This window comes from Antechinus flavipes, chromosome 4 (assembly GCF_016432865.1).
Source record: "Antechinus flavipes isolate AdamAnt ecotype Samford, QLD, Australia chromosome 4, AdamAnt_v2, whole genome shotgun sequence".
Classification (NCBI taxonomy): domain Eukaryota; kingdom Metazoa; phylum Chordata; class Mammalia; order Dasyuromorphia; family Dasyuridae; genus Antechinus; species Antechinus flavipes.
This window is the reverse complement of record NC_067401.1, coordinates 348521645-348535303: the sequence shown is the minus strand read 5'-3', so window position 1 is coordinate 348535303 and position 13659 is coordinate 348521645. Positions and strand designations below refer to the sequence as shown.

General features: G+C 34.0%; 1 protein-coding gene across 2 annotated transcripts in view; it reads right to left on the bottom strand.

The window, feature by feature from the left end:
* The window catches only part of TULP4 (TUB like protein 4), a 247562-nt gene that overhangs the window by 70567 nt on the left and 163336 nt on the right, over positions 1–13659 (bottom strand). For both annotated transcript variants that reach the window (XM_051998005.1, XM_051998007.1), the window contains exon 7: positions 1051–1231. In XM_051998005.1, coding sequence (XP_051853965.1) covers positions 1051–1231 — 181 coding nt within the window. The remainder of the gene's footprint in view (positions 1–1050; positions 1232–13659) is intronic.

Below are 13659 nucleotides of genomic sequence, written 5' to 3'. Positions count from 1 at the left end.
CAACTGCTCCCCAGATAGAAGTATTATATTAAAATCCTAACGTGTCTGAGAGTGAATTTAAGACAATGTTTTCTTCCATCAGTATATGAAAAAAAAGGCAGCATAAGAACAGTAAGCATATTAGATATAGAGGAGGAAGCTTAAAAGAAAGAAGGTGGCATAAATTCATTTGCACCTTAATATTTTGGCAGTGCCAGGAAAGAGATGTACTCAATATATTTATCAATAGCAGATGATCTGCACAGAAATAGAGAGTTAGAAAAGACCTATCAATATGTTGATGTTTTGAAATGTCTTTGTTCTAATCTTTTCAAAATATTATCCCTACTTTTATTTCCCTAGATATCTGTCCTTTAAAAAAAAAAAAAAAAGAGTGGTGGTAATAAAGACAAAAAAGAACTATTTTCTAAGACCTACTTATACAGTTTAGTGTTACTGAACAATGTAGCATTTGTCAGTATCATAGAAAAAACAATAAGGGAAAAATTCTTTGTTCCAGGCAAAAACTATTATAATAGTAATTATAGAGAAGACCTAGATTCTCTTCTTAAATGGATAAATCTAATAACTCTTATGTGTAATAATAACAAAGTGACAGGACACATACAGAATGCATCCCTCTTGTTGCAATGATAGAACTGCCTTTAAGTGTAAGCAAAACTAATCTTTTCTGATGTAATTTAAATTACTGATCTTAAAACCAATAGGGATTTAACCTATCATATCATTTGCTATTTTAATAGATAATTTCTTCATTGACCTCTTTATATCAATTAACTAGCTAAGCCTTACGAAGATCACTGAAATATCATTTCACAATCCTAATTATATAGTCAGGGAAATTTATATTAAGGGAGACTAATCAATTAGGCCAGGAATTTGAGTCAGAGACAGAGAGGAGAAACCAAGGATAAAAATCTGGAGACTCCTTTTTGGAGAGTTTGGTTCTATAAGTTTTTCCAGGTCAGCTAAAATATTTTTAAGGTTACTATCAATTGTAGGTATGTATTTACTTTAAAAAATAATAAAGAAAATGAAATCAGCTTTTACCTTGAGGTGGGGAATAGTCATCAGAATCTGTGTCACTTTCACTGCTATCTTCTACCAGGAAACTGGGATAGTTCCAGGACATGCTCAGGATTCCATCTGACTCATGAAGTAGAACATGGGCCAACATCCTGCCATGGCAGTCCATAACAATTACTTGCCCATCAGCAGTGCCAAATAGTACCTGAAAACAAAGTTACTAAATAGTTACTGAAGGAGGAGAAAGGGAACCTCTATTTTTAGCAAATGCAACTGCCTCAACTCAAGTATAAATGAATATAGCTCATTTGGCAAAGCATCAGCATTTTTGAGGAAGTATAGTACATGGTTTAAGTGCTGGGAATGGAATCAAAAGCCCCAGATTTAAATTTCGGAACTATTACAGAGTGAGCCTGGGTAAATCATTTAATCTCTCTAGATCTCAGTTTTCTCACCTGTAAAATCAGGACAATAATAATAGTTTTACATACATTATATATCAGTAGATCTTTACAACCATTTTGTGAAGTAATATTGTGTTGAGATTTGAATTTAGGCATTCCTTACAGCAAGTCCATCACCATATTTACTATGCCACACTATCTCTGGGCATAGTTTGAGTAACATAATAAGTTTACAAAATATTTTTCTGAATATAATCTACATATTTTTAAAGATAACAAACTGAAGATGAGCTTTCTTTCAGTGTCATTAGAAGGAACAAGGAAAAAATAAGGCAGCAAGTACTCTTAAAGTTAGTCAGTAAAAAGAAAGTAGATATGCAACTAAATAGGATAAAAGGGACAAAAGGTGTTTTCCAAGATAGAAAAGTTCTGTGCAGGTTAGAAGATGGGAGAGAAGGAATGATTGGAGAGTAAAAGACTGAAAGAAACAGCAAATGAGAAAGGAAGCTAATCTGGCAATTGTTCAATGAAGTATAAATTTACGTTTGGGGATGTGATGAAACCAGAGACAAAAAAATTACTTCAAATAATAAGTCAACAAATATCTATTAAGTGTGTTATGTTCCAGGCACACAATAAGAAATTCACTTCATTCAGAGGCAATACTACTTCAGAGAGGACCCAGAGCAACACATGAAAGAATTCAAAGGCTCAAGAGTATATAACAAAGGAATTTGATCTTCAATTGTGATACATAAATGTTCAGAGCTAATATATAAAGTCTGAAAAAAGTACTCTTTGTTTTTAAGGTTTAAAATATTCTTTGTCCATAAATGACTTTTTCTTAAGCCATGTGAACTTTTCTTTTAATGCCTATGATGGATCATGAGATACTGAAATTTTGAAAGCTATATTAGTGGAGCATAAACTCTAGCAGATTCTACCTGTAATGCTGGAGAAACTGAGGCAGGAGAGAGATTAGAAAGTTTTTAATATTTTATTAATGGGAGAGTAAGATTGACTGGACAAGACTCTCATTTGGAATTATCCAGTCAGACAGAGATAAGTATACTGGGACCAAGGAATTCATGTTGTTCCCAGGGCTGGAGGAGTCCAGCATACAACTGCCAGCCGCCATACTCCAGCAATGAATGGAAGAACCCCAACTTCTTAAATACCTTTTTGGAGACAAAGAAGATAAAGGGAGGGAAAGTTTTTATCAGGGAGGGGAAGCCATAAAACCCTAAAAAATCCAGACAAAGAAGTAAAGATATCGTGGGTTATCTTGGAATATTTTAAAGGATATTGTAAATCCATAAAAGAGTCAGAAGACCTACTCTTTTATCTTGCCAATTTATAACCCGAGAGCGAATAATCCTTAGTTTTACTGGGTCAGAGACAGAACAGTTAAGGAAACTGGGACAGGGAAACTGAGTCAGGACAGTTAAAGAGAACTGTGGCATAACATACCAAACTTGCAGAACTTTGAGTACAATCCCAGTGAAAAATTGATCCTGCTATTTGAGAACTAGAATAATTAAATATGGATAGATCGTTACTGTAAGTTTGACAACTAGGTGATGAAATTACTTGTCCATTTTGTCCCATGAAATTGGTAAAAATACAAACTAGCCCTTGGTATGGTGTGGTCCCTTCTACTATGGATAGTAGTAGAATTTCTAGTGATATATTCTTAGTATTCATGCTTGAAGAAATAAATTTGAACTTTAACACTTTAGAATCTAATGGACTATATGGAAAAGTTAAAAATAGCACAAGAAAATTAATTTGGAGCAGCAATCAGAGTTGGATGCATGTATGTGTGTCTACAGATAATTATGTTGCCTCATGAATAGTTTTCATACACACACACACACACACACACACACACACACACACACACACATATATATATATATATACATATAAGAAAACCATGTGTAAAATAACAATTTGGAGGGGGTGGATGGGTAGGGGTGGGGAGGCAATTGGGATTAAGTGACTTGCCCAGGGTCACACAGCCAGGAAGTGTTAAGTGTCTGAGATCAAATTTGAATTCAGGTCTTCCTGACTTCAGGGGTGGTGCTCTATCCACTGCACCACCTAGCTGTCTCAACAATTTTTGAAAACACTCATGGTCCTGATTTTTTTTTTTTTTTTTCGATTAAACAAACATTAATTTCTCTCCCTTCTACTTCCACTAAAAAAAATAGGGGGGAGGGGGAGGAAAAACAATAGCATTGTTAAAATACAGAGATAAGCAAAACAAATTCCCATATTGTTAATATTCAAAAATGTATGCCTCAATCTGCATTTTGAATATTATCACTTCTCATTAGAAGGTGGATAGCATATATAATCATCAGACCCCTGAAATTATAGTTGATTAATATACTGTTCAGAGCTGCTATAAATAGTGTTTTAATACATGAGTCCTATTGCTCTTTCTTTTTTTAATGATATTGCTGAGTTATCTGCTGAGTATAACATTTGTTATATTCCTTTTTTTCGAACTTGGAATTATATATAAAATGTTATTAAACAATACATTTCCTTCAATCTAGTTATACTGTTGCTAGACCTACACCACAAAAGAATTCCAAGAAAGAGGAAAAGGTCCTTTATGATAAAGGGATCCCAAAACTCTCTGAAAACTCCTTCAAGGAGAAATTCTTCTTGAATCCTGCCTCTGTGAGACCCACCCTAAGGAACCAAGATAAAGTGGTTTATCTTGGTAGGACTAAAGTATTCAATTCCAAGATTTTCTACCCCTATTGCTGGCTCAAAATCACACCTAGTAAATAGTCTCATCTGGGCCTGATGGGGTAGTGATAGCATTGAGGGAATCTCATTCAATTGAAACTTCCGTCTCAGATTTCCTTATAAAAACAGCAACTTGGGGTTCAGTCCTCACAGAGGACTAACATGCCATGCCATGCTTTGCCATGCCAAGAAAACCTCTGCCCTCTGGAATGACATTCTCTTTCAGCGTTACCCTCTCTTAATCTTTACCTATTTCCTAATAGGCTTTATACCTCTATGTCTGGATTGCTCTACTAGAAACTTTACTTTTCTGCTGGGATCTTGCCACTAAGGAAAATTCAGCCGGTCTATTCATGCATAGCAAAGGCTGACTTCCCAATGCCAATAATAAACTTCTTTTTACCAGTCCAGCTTTTTGGGTTTGTAAATTCCTTTACAAAGGACCTCTGGGCTGCCAGAAGGGGGTTCCCACAACTCCCTACCTTGTACCAATCCTAAAGGGGATTTAGGGGAGCCAAACCTCTTCATTTGGTTCCCCACTGAATCTGCTACTAACCTTATCATTTAACTCCCTGACCACCAGGAACCCTAATCTCATCATTTTGGTTCTCAAAATTTAAATTTCATCACTTTATACATACAAATATTTATATCAGTTCTTTCTTTGGTAAAAGACTAGAAAACTAAATGCTCATCTGCTGGGGAATGGCTTAATAAAATTGTGGTACAGAACAAGATTATGTGATTTTCGGGCTTGGCTATTTTCGACAATGAGGTAATTCATAGCAATTCCAATAGACTTGTAATGGAAAGAGCCATCCATATCCAGAGAGAAGACTATGAATATTAAGACTCTAGATCACAGTATTGTATTTTCACCTTTTATGTTACTGTTTGCTGTTTTTTTTCTTTCTCATCTTTTTTTCCCTTTGATCTGATTTTTCATGAGCAGCATGATAAATGTGGAAATATATTTAGAAGAAATGCACATGTTTAACTTATATTGGATTACTTGCTGCCCAGGGGAGGGGGAAAAGGGGAAAGGAAGGGAGAAAAAATTGGAACACAAGGTTTTGCAAGGGTGAATGTTGAAAACTATCTTTGCATGTATTTTGAAAAATAAAAAAGCTATTATTATAAAAAATACAAAAAAATAAAAGGGTAAGGAATGAATGTGAGGAAATATTATTTGTGCTATTAGAAATGAAGAAATAAATGATTTCTAAAAGACAGGCAAAAACTTCTAACTAACTGATGTCGAGTGTAGTGGGGATAGCTAAAAGAACAATTTATAGTATAATATCAGTAATAAAACAATGAACAATTCTGAAGATGTTTGTAATCTGATAAAAAATGAAATCAGAAAAACCAGAGCAATTTATTCAATAAATAACATCAATGCTGTAAAAATAGCTTTCTTTAAAAACTATGTTGAGTACAATGTGATTCTAAAGAATTAATGTTAAATCATGCTATCTATTAGAGAGAGATGGTAGAGTTTAGATGCAAAATTTGACATATTTTTGTATGTATTCTTTGAGGGAATCTGTTTTATTTGAATATGTATAACAAGAAATTTGTTTTTTTTCTTTTTTCCCGCCAATGGTTAGAGCTGAAGAAAGAGAAAAAGATTTCTGGTAATTTTTTTTTAAAGATCAAAGACATTTTGTATGCATTTTCAGATGACTTCACTATTTAAGTTTTATTGATGTATTTTTACATCACAAACATTTATATGTAACTCCCACTTTATGAAAGGTGTTTTATTATAAAATAAAAAGTCATGGTGCTAATTTTTTTATTTTATTTTTTCGATTAAATAGACATTAATTTCTCTCCCTTCTACTTCCCCTCCACTAAAAAAAAGGGGGAGGGAGGAGGGAGGAAAAACAATAGCTTTGTTAAAATACAGAGATAAGCAAAAGAAATTCCCACATTGTCAATATTCAAAAATGTATGTCTCATTCTGCATTTTGAAATGCAAAGAGTAAATTTACTTTTACAACTTCCTGTCCGTCATAATGAGCTGAGCACAGCCAATGTCTTAAGTCTTGTCCCTTGTTCTGAGATAATCCACTTCAACCTCTTCCTTCTCTGCCATACCTTAGCTCTACTAAACATCCCACAATATTGCTATTACCATATCCAATATTCTCCTGGTTCTGCTCACTTTATTCAGCATCTGCTGGTATTAAGTTTTTCCATGCTTTTCTGAAACCAACCTGCTCATTATTTTTTATAGAATAATATTCCTTTATGTTCATATACCATAATTTATTCAGCCATTCTCCAATTGATGGGCATCCACTCAATTTCCAGTTCCTTGACACTACAAAAAGATACCACAAATGTTTTTGCACACGTGGATCCTTTTCCACCTTTATGATCTCTTTGGGATACAGACTTAGTGGTGATACTACTGGATCAAATGGTATGCACAATTTGGTAGCCTTTTGGGCTTAGTTCAAAATTTGAACACTGTTAGAATCCTAGTGTTAACTTAATGGAATTGATACAATGCTTATTGGTTCACATCTTAGAGCAAATCCTTACAAAGTGATAAGTCAGTTGCCTAATTTAGCATGGTACTTAGCAAATCCTCTAACTCACTAATATATTTAAGTACTTATTGGAGTTCACAAGTATGGGAGATTCACAAAGTTAACTTTGTAACTTTGTGAATTCACACCTCCCTTAATCCCTCCCTTAGAAGAGGAATCAACCTTTAGGAGATCATATATAAAGAAGCTCTTAGCTTGAGGTTATTAGTCAGTTCTGAACATTGCCAGGAGTCGGAGAGGAGCACTCTGGGACAGACACAGGGCACTTTGGGAGAGCCAGAAGCCCTCTCTCGGAGGCAAGACAGATTCATTCCAACTTTCACCTTGGTGCTGGCTGGAGATATTTGGAAGAAGAGAAGCTGAATCTGGCAGAGACTCTGGGAGATACAGAAGCCCACAAAAGCCCACTCTCGGAGGTGGAGTCAGATCCATTCCAACTTTCACCTTAGTGCCGGCTGGAAACATTCGGAGTTGAGCTAGAGGCAAAAGACTAGCAACAAGAGTTCTTAGAACCAAGGAAAGCTGAGGCCTCTAAGAAAGCTACCCGGGCCCAAACAAGGAGAAAATAAACGTTTGAACTTTTATCACCTGGCTGCATCTGGAGTGATTATTACTTGGAACTGAAACAAAGGTTGCCTCCAGAAAACCTCCCCAAGAAACTTGCTCCCAGAGAGAACCATCATATTTTTAAAAAGAAGAAGCACCACAGAACACATTAAGTTTGAGGCAAGACCAAAAATGCTGTGCCTTACTTCTACCTCTCTTTGCTCTATAACAAATTTTGAGTCCCTTTTAAAAACTCCCAGACATAATGCAAGTTCTCTTTTTGATTTATAGACCCTGACAAACAAAATTGTTCTCAGGGCTACAAAAGAATACTTCTCCTGGACTAAAAAAAATGCCAAAATGTCAGTCAGTTTTCAAAACTCTATTAAATGTGTATTAAGCATCCTCCTATATGCCAGGCTCTGGAAATATAAAGATAAAGCCAAAAATATCCTTCATTGAGGAGAAAATGAATATACATATATATATATGTATATACATATATATTTCATATATTATATATGTATAAGATAAAGCCAAAAATATCCTTCATTGAGGAGAAAATGAATATACATATATATAATAAGTATAAAATATCTATAAACTAAATACAAAGCAATCATAAGGGCACTAAAAACAGAGGAATGGGAAAATATTTCTAGATTTTTTGAGCCAAATCTTGAAGGAAACCAAGTATTATATATTTCAATTTGTTTTTCTTATTCTAACATACTTGAGTATCAAAGTTAAGGGTGGAAGAAATATAAAATAGACAAGAACAACATTAGAAATATAGGCAACTTTGTAAATAAGGTATAAAAGGTACCTGGGAATGACAGATATAATTTAAAAGATAACTGGTTGTCATTAAACCTAAATTCAAGTTTTCTACTATTTCCAGAATTTTTGTTCTCTTCAAATCTAACCATTTTGAGTTAAATAAACTAACAAAAGTGAACAGCAGATTATTCAAACTATCAACAAAACAAAAAGCATTTCTTACAATTATCCACTGATAGTGTATATCTAGGAAAAGAACTTTTTAGAAAAGCTTGTCACATAAGGTCCTTAATCACTGATAAAATTTATCTTTCCAGTGATGTTCTTCATTATAAACCTAACAATTTATCCTAAACAGTGTCAATAATTAAGTTTTCTTTCAATCTACAGAAGTCATCTTCTCTTCTTTTAATTTCTTTGCTGGATATCCTCTTCCTTCTTCCACCTTTTAATTTTCAAGATTCATTCAGTAATTTCTTCTCTGATTTTTCTCCTAACTGGCATTATTTATTTTATCAGCCTCCTTACTGAAGACTCTTAAATCTACATTTCTAAGGATGCATGTTGAGTGCCATTCTGTCACTTGAATTAGTGATTCAGTGATTTATTTCTCAAACGTTGCAAGAATTACATAGATTTTAGAAGGAACATTTAAAAAAACTTGTAAACTTCTGTCTTTAAGCAGATAAAGAATTCTCTTTATATTATAAATGAAACAAGTAAGTTATACCAGAGTGATTCACATACCCACTAAGTAGTTGGGAGGAACTGAAAGAGGCAACAAAAATCCATTTTTCTCTCTTCACTTTCCTAGTTAGGAAAAAACTTAACTCATCACTTTTCTTCTCACCCATTCATCTTGGTCAAAAGTTCTCTGAATATTTCCTTCATTTGTATGCTTTCCTACATTTTAACTAGTAAACTAATTTTCCTAATTTACAGTTTTTATCCTTGTTTTTGTTGTTCAGTTATACAAACTGTGTTTGATTCTTCCTGAGCCCTGAGCCCACAGACCAAAGCACACCAATACTGTCCATGGGGTTTTCTTGGGAAAAATACTGGAGTGCTTTGCCATTTCCTTCTCTAATGAATTAAGGAACCAGAGATTAAATAACTTTCCTGGTCACACAGATACTAAGTGTCCAAGATGAGGTCTGAACTAAGGTGTTCCTGACTCCATGACCAGCACTCTATCCACCAATTCACTTAGCTGCTGTCTTCTGTCTTGCCCTTCTTTAAAATATTTTCAATGACTCCCTAGTTTCTACCTCATTTAATCTCACCTGCCTGGATCTAAGGTTTTTCATTTTTTACTCCCAGTTTTTTTTATTTAACCTTATTTTCCACTGCTGTCTAACATATAATAGGCTGACCCCAGTGTCTTGTGAATATTACTTTCCTTCATACACCCAGCTTTTATGTTTACTCTTTCTCTCACTTTTTCATTATCCAAATCCTGCCCATTCTTCAAAGTACAATTTTGGATGGAATTTGCCTAACTATACCAAAACCTCCCTTACCTTTATAACACTAATAATCAAATCAATATGTAATCTGTTTTTTAATCTTTCCCATGGTTTTTCCCTTTCACTGTGATTTTCAAGAAAAGAAGGAAGTCTTCCCAATCCTTCCTAACTTTACACTTGTATTTTGTAATTATTTCCTATTTATCTTGCAAATAACTTGTTTGTACATATGTGTTTGCTTAATAAGTGCTTGTTTACTGAGAGTACTAACAAAATTTTACCTAATCTAATCTAGGGAAAAGTTTTTCCAACCCCTCTTAACTGTAATCCCTTCCTTCTCTTAATTACTTTCTATTTATCCAGTATATAGTTTATGTATATTTGTTTGCTTGTTTTCTTTCTATTGGACTGAGATCTCCTTAAAGATTGAGACTGTCATTTGCTTTTTATCATATCCCTAGCACTTAGAACAGTACCTGGTACATAATAGGCATTTAACAAATGTTGACCAGGTGACTGACAAAGTAAACTATCTGCTGCCAAGACTAAACATCAATTCAGTCTATATTCCACTTGTGACTGAGTCTTAGTCTTCTGTTAAATATAGAGAGTGCCTTGAATACTGCTGATTACAAGATAGAAGATAGAAAGGATGGCCAACCTGGAGGACAGAAGATCTAGAGAAGACATAAAAGTTATGTTGAAGTACTTGAAGGGCTAAAGGGCTATAAAACTGTGTATACCCTTTGACTCAGCAATGCCATTACTGGGTCTGTTTCCTAAGGAAATCATAAAGGATGGAAAAGGATACATGTGTGCAAAAAATGTTTGTAGCAACTCTTTATTGTGGTAGCAAAGAATTGGAAAATGAGTTCATCAGTTGGGAATGGTTGAACAAGTTATGGTACATGAAGGTACTGGAACATTAATGTTCTATAAAAAATGATGAACAGGCTGATTTTAGAAAGGCCTTAAAGATTTACATGAACTGATGCTGAGAGAAACAAGCAGAACCAGGAATACATTGTACACAATAACAGCAAGAATGTACAATGATCAACTATGAAAGACTTGGTTCAGTGATCCAAAGCAATCCCAGCAGACTTTGCACAGAAAATGCCATCTGCATCCAGAAAAAGAACTAAGGAGACTATGTAAATCAACACATGCTATGTTCACTTCTTTTTTTTTTTCTGTTTTTTATCTCTCCCATGGTTTTTCCCTTTTGCTCTGATTTTTCCTCTACCACATAACTCATAAAACAATGTGTGCTTAAAAAGCTAATTAATTAATTAAATACTTAAAAGGGCTGCCAAAAAGAAGAGGAATTGGGTTTGTTCTGCCTGGATGCCAAGAAAAGAACTAGGAGCAATGATTAAAAGTTGCAAATAAGAAATCTTAGGTTTGATATAAGTGGTTCTTTAACAAGTAGAGCCATCCAAAAATAGAATGAATTACATATGAAGATAGTTTATTCATGGTCATTAAAGATCTTCAAGAAGGGGCTGGCTGACATATGAAAAGATGCTCCAAGTCATTATTAATCAGAGAAATACAAATTAAGACAACGCTGAGATACCACTACACACCTGTCAGATTGGCTAGGATGACAGGGAAAGATAATTATGAATGTTGGCGGGGATGCGGGAAAACTGGGACACTGATATATTGTTGGTGGAATTGTGAACACATCCAGCCATTCTGGAGAGCAATTTGAAACTATGCTCAAAAAGTTATCAAACTGTGCATACCCTTTGATAGTGTTACTATTGGGCTTATATGAAATAAGTAGGACCAAGAGATCATTATATACTTCAACAACAATACTATATGATGATCAATTCTGATGGATGTGGCCCTCTTCAACAATGAGATGAACCAAATCAGTTCCAATAAAGCAGTAATGAACTGAACCAACTACACCCAGGGAAAGAACTCTGGGAAATGACTATGAACCACTACATAGAATTCCCAATCTCTCTATTTTTGTCTGCCTGCATTTTTGATTTCCTTCACAGGTTAATTGTACACTATTTCAAAGTCCAATTCTTTTTGTGCAGCAAAATAACTGTATAGACATTATACATATATTGTATTTAACATATACTTTAACATATTTAACATGTACTGGTCTACCTGCCATCTGCAGAGGGGGTGGGGGGAAGAAGGGGAAAAGTTGGAACAAAAGGTTTTGCAATTGTCAATGCTGAAAAATTACTCATGCATGTATCTTGTAAATAAAAAGCTATAATAAAAAATAAAAAGAAAGAAATAAAGAAAAAAGGTGGGGCTGGCTAAGTGTACAAATGCTATAACGGGATCTTTGTTCAAGCATATATTGGACAAGATAGACTCTGAGGGTTCTCCCAACTCTGATATTCTGTGATTCATTTCAACTTATACTCAACTACTTCTTTCCCTAACTTTCATTGTCCTAAGTTTGTATAGTCTACTTTCAGTTCTACTCTGTTTTATTTCTTTTTTAGTGTTCATTAATTCTTCCCTACTTTTCAACCACTCTAGGCTCTTGCCCATTTTCTGCACAAATAGTAATAACTTCTTTCCTTTCATTTTATACCTTCTTTTATATAAATCAAAATTTATGTCCATTTTCTATGAGGAATCCTTCCTCATTAACCTAATCAACTTTCAAACCTACTACAAAATTCTCAACTTTTGCACTGGTTCTATAAATTTGTTTTGATTAGAAGTACTTTCTGTTCCATCTTTCCTTTTAGATTCCTGAGACAAAAACTGTGTTTATTCTTCAGTACGGATAAAAATCACATAATATATTACTCAGCACTGTATATGTTTAGTTAATATGAGTTGAGTGATTCCCTTTGTATCTTCAAATTTATTTTTTACCATTATCAATGTTCAACATCCTAAGTTCAATATTTCTTACTACATGACATTTTTATGGAATATAATTTTAAGAGCCAGCTCAAATACTACCATTACAGAAAAACAGAACCACAAAATCTCAAAATACTTATTCATATGAACATTTGAAAAATTATTGTAGTGGGAACTTCCTATTATCAAAATAGATATTATTGTAAATGCTCAAATGCTTATTCCAGCTACAGCAGAATTAGAGATGTTGCTCATTTGTGAGCAAGTTGTAATTTCCTCACCGACTTTCTTGAAATCTTAAAACAAAACAACACATTGCCAAATTGCTACTAGGTTATTTTGGCAATTGGCACTCCCATTTCTCTGATATTACAGTGAAATTCTCTGAATATCTGAGTCTTAAAACTATTTAAAAAATATTTCCTGATGGGATTTGGAGAACCTTAATTTAAAACTCAGATGTTAATATCAAGATTAGCTGGGTATATTTTGCATTAAAAAGTACAGAGACACCAAGAAACAAACATCTGTTAAAAAAATAATAATAAAAAAAACAAAAACCACACACACACACACACACACACACACCCCAAACTATCATACAACTAAATGTCAAAATTTTTCTGGGAAGTCAAGAAGACAAATTTTGAAAATCTCATAGTTGATGAAACAATTTCTAAAGGGATATATTAGATTACAGATTAATTTTTTCCCCCTGGATTTCAAATGAAACTCTCCAACTGCTTAATAAATATTTCAAACAGGATGACTTAAAGGAATCTTGAATCCAATGTATCCAAAATTGAACACATTACCTTTCCCAATAAATTCAACCCTCTTCCCAAACTTTTCTATTGTCCTTTTTTTTCCTTCTGTTAAGGGCACTATTATCCTTACATTCACATAGCTTCACAACCTCAGTGTTATCCCCAACTCTTCAAATTCTCCTTAACTTTAAATATACAAAAAAATTGACAAACCATACAAATTCTATTTCACAGTCTCTCTTGTATAAAATACTCTTCTCCCTCTTCTAATCTGGCCCTAACTAACCTAGCTAAACTAGGCCCTCATTACTTTTCACCTGGACAACTGCAAGACTCCTAATTGATCTCCTGCCTCAAGGCTCCAACTCCTAAACACTCCTACCTTTTAATATCACCTCCCCTTTCCAAACTATCCTTCAGATAGTTGCTAAGTAATTCCCTTAAAAATACAGGTGTAACCACATCAGTCTCTTGTTCAAATCAACAA